This window comes from Gadus chalcogrammus, chromosome 17 (assembly GCF_026213295.1).
Source record: "Gadus chalcogrammus isolate NIFS_2021 chromosome 17, NIFS_Gcha_1.0, whole genome shotgun sequence".
Classification (NCBI taxonomy): domain Eukaryota; kingdom Metazoa; phylum Chordata; class Actinopteri; order Gadiformes; family Gadidae; genus Gadus; species Gadus chalcogrammus.
In genome coordinates, this window is record NC_079428.1 from 12,028,348 (window position 1) to 12,040,256 (window position 11,909).

At 47.9% G+C, this 11,909-nt stretch overlaps 1 protein-coding gene across 1 annotated transcript in view; it reads left to right on the plus strand.

Annotated features, from left to right (window-relative positions):
* The first annotated feature begins 1,027 nt into the window (after positions 1-1,027).
* Positions 1,028-11,909, plus strand: part of LOC130370485 (dysferlin-like) — a 19,687-nt gene continuing 8,805 nt past the window's right edge. Inside the window, exons 1-17 of the mRNA XM_056576233.1 lie at positions 1,028-1,615; positions 4,283-4,338; positions 4,859-4,950; positions 5,961-6,066; positions 6,229-6,352; positions 6,677-6,936; positions 7,356-7,484; positions 7,685-7,747; positions 7,843-7,893; positions 8,008-8,038; positions 8,459-8,574; positions 8,706-8,832; positions 9,430-9,533; positions 9,887-9,955; positions 10,077-10,120; positions 10,271-10,353; positions 11,790-11,822. Of these exons, the coding sequence (XP_056432208.1) occupies positions 1,543-1,615; positions 4,283-4,338; positions 4,859-4,950; positions 5,961-6,066; positions 6,229-6,352; positions 6,677-6,936; positions 7,356-7,484; positions 7,685-7,747; positions 7,843-7,893; positions 8,008-8,038; positions 8,459-8,574; positions 8,706-8,832; positions 9,430-9,533; positions 9,887-9,955; positions 10,077-10,120; positions 10,271-10,353; positions 11,790-11,822 (1,561 nt within the window). The 5' untranslated portion in view covers positions 1,028-1,542. The remainder of the gene's footprint in view (positions 1,616-4,282; positions 4,339-4,858; positions 4,951-5,960; positions 6,067-6,228; positions 6,353-6,676; positions 6,937-7,355; positions 7,485-7,684; positions 7,748-7,842; positions 7,894-8,007; positions 8,039-8,458; positions 8,575-8,705; positions 8,833-9,429; positions 9,534-9,886; positions 9,956-10,076; positions 10,121-10,270; positions 10,354-11,789; positions 11,823-11,909) is intronic.

The window sequence follows — 11,909 nt, forward strand, 5'->3', positions numbered from 1 at the left end:
CCTAACACACGACCCTAACCCTAAAGGTACGGCCACACTGAACGCGTTACACCTCCTGCCCACCGTCAACGGATGACGGAAGGCGTGGCTGACAGATGGGGGAATAGTCTTTGCAGAGGCACCCGTCAGCCAAGCCTGAACATACGCGATCTGATTGGACGACGGATCCTTCGCTGCCTCAAAAGTTGAACATTTTTCAACCTCTAGACGGAGCCGACGGAACGGCTGGATCACAATTGTATTGCGGCTCCGCACCATTCAAAGTCAATGGAATCCGTCAACGGACGGATGCAGTGGGCAAGAGGTGTAAACACGCGACCCTAACCCTAACCAGCGACACTCTGTGGTCCGTGAACAAAACGATTAACTAAAATGTATATTTTAGTAACAATTCACACATATTAAAAAAGGGATAGGTAATGACTAGTTTGCTATTTATATGGCACCTTATTTTAAGCTGCTACCCTGATGTGTCTTTTATATGGGCCAGAACCAAGCTCTAAAAGCACTTTATACTCACGGAGGTGAGTCTCATGAGGGAATTGAATGGTCAACAGTTGAACATGAAACACAAACACACGTCATCATCCAGCTGTGTCTCTTTGTGTGACTGTAGGGGAAGTGGACTTCAGAAACAGAGGTGGTTGCTGTTTCCATTAGTGAACAACAGGGGGCGATGTAGCCACATCCATCTAAGTACACTTAAATGTGTGTGTGTGAAATAGACGAGCACTTTTAGGTTTTACTTATGCTTTTCATTTGTGTATCTTCATTTGGTTCATACTTTGGCAATGTTGACGTATTTTTCCCTTACCAAAGAGCTTTCACATTGAATATAGAGATATATAGAGAGAGATAATCCTTAGGTGAGGGAGGGAGAGCAAGGGAGACAGCGAGAGGTAAACAGAAGAAAGGAAGTCAGGAAGTCATGTTTCCTCTGAATTTGAAGGGGTGTGACGATGGAGTCTGTGTGGGTATGAGAGAGAGAGAGAGAGAGGGAGAGGGGGAGGGAGAGGGAGAGGGAGAGAGAGGGAGAGAGAGCATCTCGTTCACAGCTCCAAACCGAGCTCTTACTTTTGAAGTTAAGCCTTTTCACAAGTCTTTTATTTTGTAATGACCTGAAGAAAGGTCATTGGAAGAGAGGTCGGTCTTCCAGAAAGGTTATTGTGGGATGCTTGGCTGGAGGAGGGCAGGAATTCCTTTCAGTGCCTCCCAGACACTCAGGAATCACCAGAAACAGATCCACCCTTCTTCATCTCAAAGAGGACTTTTATTTCATGCTTTCTTTTCAGAGCGACTTCAACAGACGCACTTCAGATTCATGAAGACTTTTAGTCCTTTCTAACCTTTTTTTCAGACTTTGTCTGACCCTTTATTTTCTCGTTTCTTTTGCATATTGTTGCGGGGGGGTGTATCCCCACTGAACCCAGGGGTTCATCACACACACACACACACACACACACCGACCGGGTTTGGCGTGGAGACGGGGTCCCTAGCAGCGGTTGCCTTGGGTCGGGTGTGCCTGGCGTTTCCATAGCAACCATGCTGCGTTGCGTCCTGCAGCGGGCGTACAACCTCCGCCACTCGGACCCCCTGGCGGGAGTGACCTTCAGAGGTAGGACGGGTGTATTATGGGATGTCTGATAGGAGGGTCGCATCGGGGTTAAAGGAGGACAATGATACACTTATGAACAAGACGTGGGGTTCAGGGTTCAATACCCTGGCCCAGGGTACGGGTCTAGGGTACCAGAGAACACCTGGTACGGGTCTAGGGTACCAGAGAACCCCTGGTCTAGGGTACGGGTCTAGGGTACCAGAGAACACCTGGTCCAGGGTACGGGTCTAGGGTACCAGAGAACCCCTGGTCTAGGGTACGGGTCTAGGGTACCAGAGAACCCCTGGTCTAGGGTACGGGTCTAGGGTACCAGAGAACACCTGGTCTAGGCCTAGGGTACTAGAAAACACCTGATACAGGGTGCTGGTCCAGGTTGCTAGAGTACACCTGGTCTAGATGGTGGTTTAGGGTACTAGCTATGTGTGTTTTAGTTGAGACGTGACTCCATGGCAGCCAGTAGACTGGTACTAGTTATGTGTGTTTTAGTTGAGATGTGACTCCAAAGCAATGTTTTCTCAAGACAATGACGTTCCACACTAGAAGAATGGAGTAACGCATTCAAAGTGTGTGTGTGTGTGCTACTGATAGGGTTGCAAGATGAATAACCATAATCTAGCTTTAAATCCTGCTTATCTGTCTAACTCTCTGCCTGCTCGGCTGTCTGTTTGTCTCTGTCTAAATTAGCTGTACTCCTTACTTCCTGGCTTTGTCCTGATCAGCTTCCTGTTACCATCCCACGCACACGCGTAAACATTGCTATAGTAACTGGTGATTGTGTGCCAGTGCTTTTCTCTCTCTCTCTCTCTCTCTCTCTCTCTCTCTCTCTCTCTCTCTCTCTCTCTCTCTCTCTCTCTCTCTCTCTCTCTCTCTCTCTCTCTCTCTCTCTCTCTCTCTCTCTCTCTCTCTCTCTCTCGCCCTCTGAGTCTTTCTATGTGTCTCTCTCTCTCTCTCTCGTTAAGAATATTTGGTCAATATTGGGCTGTTGGAGCAGAGAGCCTCTCTAGGATCACACAGAGGGTCCCTGTACACCATCCAACCTCTCACCTCCTCCCCCTAGCAGGAGGTGAGAGGAGGTGGGGAATGAGAGGAGGAGGAGGTGGTGGAGGGTCTGTCAAGTATTTCTGGCAAACTGTGTGTGTGTGTGTGTGTGTGTGGTCCATGTTTCCTGTACTGGTCCGATCAGATACCACATCCATTTATAGATGCGAGACACAAATTAAGATAAATCAGAGAGAGACAGAGAGAAGAGGGGTGGGGGGAGAGAGAAGATACAGGGAGAGGGGAGAGAGGTTGAGGGAATGAGAGAGGGGAGAGAGAGAGTTGTATAATGAAATGAGGACATGTCTTTGAGTTTGATTGCTTTAATTAAGCAATATCACGTGAGATGGAGTGCTGTTGTACTGACTATCAGCACTGCTATGATTCGGTCGCAGGTACGAGGTGCCGAGTGCCGAAGATAATCACAGCTGTGATTATATTCAGTTCAACAGCACAATTTTGAGTGTGATATTGCTTTTATAAAACACGCTAAAAGAAAATAAGTTAACAGTAATAAGCAACAACAGATTATGATTTGTTTGTTTATTTAATGATTTATTTGGCAGAATAAATAAGAATTATGAGAACACCTGTAAAGCAGAGTGATACATGTATAGTTAAAAGTTCCAGTGCGGAACTAACTGTTGTATAATAGTATAGTATAATTAGTAGTTGATAGTTCGTTTGACTAACCCTCCAATGCTGTTCTGTGTAGAGTTTAAATATTTTGCGTGTCTTCCTGTGTATGTGCGTATGTGTGTGTCAGTGTGCTTGTTTGTTTGTTTTGTCATTTTTAATTATTAGAGTCTTTTTTCAGACGAGATATTGGCATAGCTTCGCCTTCCACGCACGCACGCACGCACACACACACGCACTCTAACACTAACACTGAGCCAGGTTTCAGTGTTAGGTTTTTTCTGTGTGACATCAGAGGGTCCTGTCAAGGTGCACCAGTTTCAAACCAACCAGGAAGTGGACACTGTGCCACTTCCTGTTCACTTCCTGTCTCTGTGAATCGCACTCCTTGTCCTGGGAGATTTAAGAGGGACGGGAATGCGTGTGCGTGTGTGAATGTGTGTGTATGTTGACAGGATTGGAAACAGGAAGGAGGTGTTGTTGCCAGTGTGTGTTCTAAGGAAAGCAGAACCAATCAAAGTATTATTATTCTTATGAATGTAACAGACTTAGTATTATTATGGGATAGTGTGTACGTGTGTGTTTCTGTGTTTAGTATCACTCTATGAAATCTATTTACTCTAATTTAATGGGATTTAACACAATTGTGTGTGTGTGTGTGTCCTTGTTTGTGTGTGTGTGTGTGTGTGTGTTTGTGTTATCACTCTATGAAATCTATTCACTGCAATCTAATGCAGTTACATTTTTTGTCAATCTTTCAGGATTGACAGATAATTGTCTTCATCCTCTCTCTCTCGCTCTCTCTCTCTCTTCCCCCCCCTCCCCTGGGTGTCTTTCATTTGTATTGATAGCTGATGCATAAAAGGATGTATAAACGCCCTTCAGAGCTTTGTTGCTATCATGATGGTTCCTCTTTTCAGAGGGACCACTGAACAGCCGTCTAATTCATTATTTTATGTATTAAGTTATTATTCTTATTCTTATTCGTTCTAGGCACCAAGAAAAAGACCAAGGTTGTCAAGAACAACCCTAACCCAGTGTGGAATGAGGTAGGAACACTATTAACCACAATCCACCTAACATTGACATGACTTTTACGCACGCAATACGTCGGGATTCACCATGACTATTACCCACACTTCACCCGGAACCACCATGACTTTTACCCACAATCCACCTGGCACCATGAATTTGACCACAAGCCACCTGGCAGCACCAAGACTAATACCCAGAATTCACCCGGCCCCATGACTTTGACCCTCAATCCACCTGGGAACACCATGACTATTGCCTAGAATTCCCCTGACACCACTAGGTTTCTCCAACTGCGGCCAGTGGCCTTTTGCTCTTAGCCATTGATTACATTGAAATCGAAAAATAACTCAGAAGCTCCAGACTAATTTGCAAAATGGTCCGGCGATGTCAGGTCTCCTGGCACCATGCTGTTTATCCACATCCACGAAACGTTACCGGGACTATAACCCACAATCCACCTGGAACTAATCTTTTGATCATTTCAAACTGGTGCATATGGGGAGCATTCGTCTTAAATATGACAATGTATTTCAGGGTTTTGAGTGGGACCTGAAGGGAATTCCTCTGGATTCCGCAGCAGAGATCCACTGTGTGGTTAAAGACCACGAGAAGATGGGGAGGAACAGGTACTGTCTGTCTGTCTGACTGACTGTCTGCCTGTTGGTCTCTCTGCCTGTCTGTCTGACTGTCTGTCTGCCTGACTGACTGTATGCCTGTTTGTGTTGCTCCCTGTCTGCCTGACATGTCTGTCTGTCTCTCAGCCCGTCGGTCCCCCTAGAATTGTTATCGCAACTTGCCATCCCAGAATAGAACCCTGGGCCGCTCAGAGAGGGCGATGCTTCCTCCTGATAGGTCGGGAGACAGGAAGTAGGGTCAGCCAGCAGGACGCTAGGAACAGACCCACTCTGGGGAACAGAGGGAGTGGGAGGTGGAGATACCATTAGGTTATGTAAGGTGTAGGTGACAGGGTTCTTTATACAACACACACACACACACTGGTATCCAGAGAATGCGGCGCCCTCGGTTGCCCTCGGAAACCGATATTCCGAAAAGCATATTAACAGATCCTCCACACAATGGCTAGGTAGACTGGAATGATTTCACCTGTGTTCTAGAATATACCGGCGTACCTCACGTTCAACCGTGACAAACACACACACACGCACACACGCACGCGTGTGCGCACACATACACACACACACAGTGTTGTTAAGGTTATCAAGGTTGCTGGGTGGCAGCATGTATATCGTAATATAATATGCGTTTATGATATTATCCAGGTTCCGGGATGAGAGCCGGTGTATATAGTGTAGCAGGCTAGTGGGTGTGTGGTTTCCATGCTACCAAGTTGAATAGTAAACCACACAACACAGAGAGCAGCAGGTTGCCAGATATACCACTCCCCTCACGCCTCCCTGCCGTCTGCCACGATAGTAATAAATGCGTTTATGATATTATCCAGGTTCCTGGGTGTATATAGTAATGTGTGTACTATATTATCCAGGTTCCTGGGTGTGTATAGTAATATGTGTGTACTATATTATCCAGGTTCCTGGGTGTATGTAGTAACATGTGTGTACGATATTATCCAGGTTCCTGGGTGTATATAGTAATATGTGTGTACTATATTATCTAGGTTCCTGGGTGAGAGCAGGGTGTCTCTCAGGGATGTCCTCAACTCTCCAAACCTGGCGGCTTGCTTCACCGTGTCCCTGATGGACACCAAGAGGAACAACACTGGAGTAATACACACACACACACACACACACACACACACACACACACACACACACACACACACACACACACACACACACACACACACACACACACACACACACACACACACACACACACACACTAAAACACAGTGTTCTCAACAGTGATGTGTGTCTCCCTACTAGGCCACGCTAAGCCTGCAGGTTTCCTACATCCCTCCCCCCGGAGCAGCGCCCATCTACCAGCCTCCCGCCCAGCCTGAGCCCTCCCACTACAGCAACCCCCACGTAGAGCTGGACACCATCACAAGTAACCCCCCGGCCCACCCCCCTGTCCGTCTCTCTGGCGGTCTGACCTGTCTGTCTGTCTGTCTGTCTCCCTCCCTGTCTGTCTGTCTGTCTGCCTCTCTTCCTGTCTGTCTACCTGTCTCCCTGTCTGTCTCGTATACCTGTCTCTCTACCTGTCTGTCTCCCTGTCTGACCACCCTGTCTGTCTGTCTACCTGTCTCCCTCCCTGTCTCCCTGTCTGTCTGCTTCTCTACCTGTCTGTCTACCTGTCTCCCCGTCGGTCTCTCTACCTATCTCCCTCCTTGTCTGCCTCTCTACCTGTCTGTCTGCCTGTCTCCCTCTCCAGTGATCTCCATGGACACCATGGGGGAGGAGGACACAGAGAGCATGCTGATGCTGGAGCCCAGCGAGGAGCAGGGCCTGGACGACGGGGGCCGCTCCCTGGTGGACTCGGGCCCCCAGGGGCCCCAGGGCAGGGAGACCCCCACCGCCCAGACCCCCAAGAGACCCCCACCCTCCTACAAAGCCCAGGCCGGCCTGAGGAAGAGGAGGAGGGGGGCCGGCAGCCAGAACAGAGCCCTCCCCAACAAGCCCCAGGACCTGCAGGTGTGTGTGTGTGTGTGTGTGTGTGTGTGTGTGTGTGGTTGTGTCTGTGGTTGTCAATGTGTGTGTGTGTGTGTGTGTCTGGGTGTCCGTGCATGTGTGTCAGTGCGTACGTTTATGGTTGTCATTGTGGGGGTGTGTTGTTATCTGTGTGTGAGTGTGGCAGTCCATGTGTGTGTGTGTGTGTGTCAGTGTGTGCGTTTATGGTTGTCAACGTGGGTGGATGGGGGTTTGTGTGGTTGTTGTGTGTGTGCATGGGTATTGTTGTCCATGTGGGTCTGTTGGACTGTCTATATGTGTGTGTAGTTGTATGTGTGTTTGTGTATATGTGTGTGTGTGTGTCTGAGATTATGATTTGAATCAGTAGATCAGTCAGAGCCAGTCTCCCTGTACACCTGAACGATAAACTCCTCCTCCTTCAGGTGCGTGTGCGGATCATCGAGGGGAGACAGTTGCCGGGCATCAATATCCAACCAGTCGTCAAGGTAACCGTTGCCGGGCAGACCAAGAGGACCTGCATCCGTAAGGGGAACAACCCTGTGTTTGATGAGGTGAGCAGAGGTCAACGGTCAAAGGTCTTGTATATAAAGTCACTGTGGGTCAGAAACCTCTCTCCGGTTGAAGTTGAGATTTGATCTGTGTGTGTGTGTGTGTGTGTGTGTGTGTGTGTGTGTGTGTGTGTGTGTGTGTGTGTGTGTGTGTGTGTGTGTGTGTGTGTGTGTGTGTGTGTGTGTGTGTGTGTGTGTGTCAGACCTTCTTCCTGAACTTCTTTGAGACACCCTCCGACCTGTTTGACGAGCCAATCTTCATCACCGTGAGTGTCATCCTCTAGCTCATCATCTGCTGCAGCATGTCATATGCTTTATAGTTTTAAAATGACTTTTTGTTCTCTCTCTCCCTCAATGTAAGGTGTGCGACTCTCGCATGCTGAGGCATGATGCTGTCATTGGAGAATTTAAGGTAGGAGCACATACTCTAGACACATATATATAAATATATATGTGTGTGTAAATGACGTATTTCTGCGTAGTGTTCTTGTATTTCTGCAAGTAAGACTTCAAAATGTTTTGGCAGCTGGATGTGGGGACAGTCTACAGTGAGCACAGTAAGTACATTATGAGTACTACAAATTACACACTTACACCTAAACCCTGGGAGCTTCTGTGAGGTTTGAGTGGAGCACTGATTGTTTGAACAGGAAACTGCTGGAAATCAGCTATTTTACTGAGACAGGCCCGTTTTATATTGTAACTTTGTTACTTCTAATACTTTCCTGTATAATAAATAAAAAGAAAGGAAGAAGAATAGTTACGTACTTAATATATCAAAAAAACACTCAACGACTATGAAATAATTCTGATATTTAGTTCATTTCTGCACTGCTTAACGCACTCCCAGCCCTCCGATAAAGTACTTTATTAGTCCTAAACTGGATATCTGGGTCATTCTTAAAGTTGTATTTGTAGTGCTTTGACAATGGTGTCCTCAGCCTACATTTCCCATGATGCTATCTGTCTCGCGTTAGGACACTGCTTCCTGAGGAAGTGGCTGCTGCTCAGTGACCCTGACGACCTCTCGGCAGGGGTCAAAGGTTACGTGAAGGTCAGCCTGTTGGTGCTGGCGGCGGGAGACGAACCCCCGGTGAGAGACCACGCACACACACACTCACACACATGTGATTTTATAATGCGTGGAAGTTTGTTTTTCATTTGTGTTATGTTTACGTGTGTATTTGTCTATGTATACGTGTGTGTGTGTGTGTGTGTGTGCAGGTGGACCAGAAGGAGTGTGTGGAGGAGAAGGAGGACATCGAGGGGAACCTCCTGAGACCGGCCGGTCTGACCCTCAGAGGAGCGCAGTTCTCCCTCAGAGTCTTCAGAGCTGAAGACCTCCCTCAGAGTGAGTCCTCCTCTCCTCCTTATGTCTCCTCCTACTGTCTCCTCCTCAGAGTGAGTCCTCCTTTACTCTCCTCCCCCTGTCTCCTCCTCAGAGTGAGTCCTCCTTTACTCTCCTCCTTCTGTCTCCTCCTCAGAGTGAGTCCTCCTCTCCTCCTTCTGTCTCCTCCTCAGAGTGAGTCCTCCTCTCCTCCCCCTGTCTCCTCCTCAGAGTGAGTCCTCCTCTCCTCCTACTGTCTCCTCCTTATGTCTCCTCCTACTGTCTCCTCCTTCTGTCTCCTCCTTCTGTCTCCTCCTCAGAGTGAGTCCTCCTCTCCTCCTTCTGTCTCCTCCTCAGAGTGAGTCCTCCTCTCCTCCCCCTGTCTCCTCCTCAGAATGAGTCCTCCTCATATCCTCCTCAAATCTCTTCTCCTCCGCTCCCTTCTGTCTTCTTCTCTGAATCGTTGCTCTCCATTTCTCCAATTCTCTCCTTTCTTAATCTATCTTCTCTCGCTCTATCTTCTTTGGATATTCTGCAGCCATTTAGTTCCTCTCCCTCTCTCCCTCTCTCCCTCCCTCCCTCCCTCCCTCCCTCCCTCCCTCCCTCCCTCCCTCCCCCCAGTGGACGATGCCTTCATGGACGGGATGAGGCAGATCCTGGGCTTCGACAGCAACAGGAAGAATCTCGTTGACCCGCTGGTAGAGGTCCACTTTGCAGGCAAAACCGTAAGTGTGCACCAATCCCCCGCACCAACGGAGGACCCTCAGTGGTACAGCTCACCAATACGCTGGGGAGGGATGCACTGCAGGACAGCCTGGTGGACAGGTGTGGGACTCCCAGCTGTAGGTTCTGGGTTGGATTCCCCATGTCAATATTCTACCTGTAGCCACCATAGTGCGAGATGTAGTCTAACACGACCTGCTCCTTACTGACCTGTCTCTGTACTGTCCAACCCCTACCTGCTCCTTAATACAAATGTGTCTAAACTCACTGTCAGTTACTTTAGATGATCGTGACGACTACTAAATGAGAAATAAGGTCAAATAATGTCAAGTAAGGAGAATTCTTGTATCCTCAGATCTGCACCAAAGTGCTGGAGAAGAGCGCCAACCCCCAGTGGAACCAGTGCCTGTCCATGCCCATCAGGGTGAGAATGACACTCCTGCCAACCAATCACATTAGTGCATTACAAGGCTCGGCCAATCACATCACCCCACTCCAGACTGGGCGGGAGCAAAGACTAATGCCATTGTTTTGTTTCCCTTTAGTTTCCCTCCATGTGTGAGAAGATGAGGCTCAGAGTTCTCGACTGGTGAGTCATGTGGATGGTACTGCTCGATGACATCATAATCCTCATGTTCGATGGCCTCATCAGCATATTAAGTGACATCATCGTCCAGTTTCATGACATCGTCATCATCATCCTGTTTTATGACATCTTCATTACGCACTTTGTCTGCAGGGACCGGGCGAGTCACAATGACATCATCGGCACCGCCCACCTGTGCATGTCCAAGATATCAGCCCCTGGTGGAGAGATCGATGGTGAGAAACTGGTCTGGTCTGAACTAGTTTAACCTGGACTGGTCTGGTTTGAACTAGTGTAAACATGACTGGTCTTGTCTGAACTAGTGTAAAGTGGACTGGTCTGTAGTAGTGTAAACCTGTACTTGTCTGGTCTGAACTAGTCTAACCTGGACTGGTCTGGTCTGAACTAGTGTAAACTGGACTGGTCTGGTCTGAGCTAGTCTAACTTGGACTGGTCTGGTTGGAAACAAGTCTAACCCTGGACTGGTCTGGTCTGAACTAGTGTAAACTGGACTGGTCTGGTCTGAAATAGTGTAACTGTATGGTCTGGTTGAAACTAGTGTAAACTGGACTGGTCTGGTCTGAACTAGTGTAAACCTGGACTGGTCTGGTTGGAAACAAGTCTAACCTGGACTGGTCTGGCCTGAACTAGTGTTAACTGGACTGGTCTGGTCTGACCAAGTCTAACCTGGACTGGTCTGAACTAGTGTAAACTGGACTGGTCTGGTCGGAAGTAGTGTAAAATGGGCTAGTCTGGTCTGAACTAGTCTGATCTGAACTAGTGTACACTGGACTGGTCTGGTCTGAACTAGTCTAACCTGGACTGGTCTGGTCTGAACTAATGTAAACTGTACTGGTCTGGTCTGAACTAGTGTAAACCTGGACTGGTCTGAACTAATGTAAACTGTACTGGTCTGGTCTGAACTAGTCTAACCTGTATTTGAAGTGGCTTTTATTAACTCCTAACTGGCTGGGCTGCTCTGGTCAAAGATGTCTCCCTACTTATCTCTCTCTCATCAAGATCCACTCCATCTACTTCTCTTCCTGACTTTCCGACTGAATCTCTTCAACTGAATTTTGATAGTTAATTTGGCCTCTTGTTGCATGCAATTTAAATAAATCAGCACTTCTAGCAAAAATGCTGACGTGGTAATGGTCCTATATCAGCTGGAAACCTAATCCTAATACGGTTCAATGATCTGGAAAACCTAAACGAACCAGCACCTTGGTCAGCATAAAATAGTTGAGGAGCCTCCAAATATATTCCTCAATACTGCAAGTATAGGATTCTCCATCAGCACAATGGATGATCCAACAGGACATGAAGCTAGAGCGAGAAGGTCAGAGACGAGTGATGTTCCCTGAAGCTAAGATGCTCCCTTCTCTCCACTATGTGTGGGTGTGCTATATTGGCCTGTGTTCAGGCTTGAGCTTCTTGTTTAACCAACTAACCTGACATTGTTTTTTAGTGTAGCTTGATTGTCGTGTTGTTCTAACAGATGTTTGAGCGAGCTTTGAGGCCCGCTACGTAACCGCGCTGTGACCGAACGCCACACACAGCGCCAGCTTGTCGGACATGTTGGTCGGTTGCTATCGTGTCCGTTCGTGTTTCCTGGTTCTTTGCACTCTGGGTCTCTCCGTCTCTCACTCGTTCTTCTTCTTCTGTGCACCAGATGAGCCGTCTTCTAGGAGTCTCCAGTCTGCCAGTATGTTCATCAATTTCTCGACCACTTCCCTCACCCCCGCTCTCTCTGATTGTCTCTACCTCTCTCTGCTGTCCTGTCTGTAGTAAC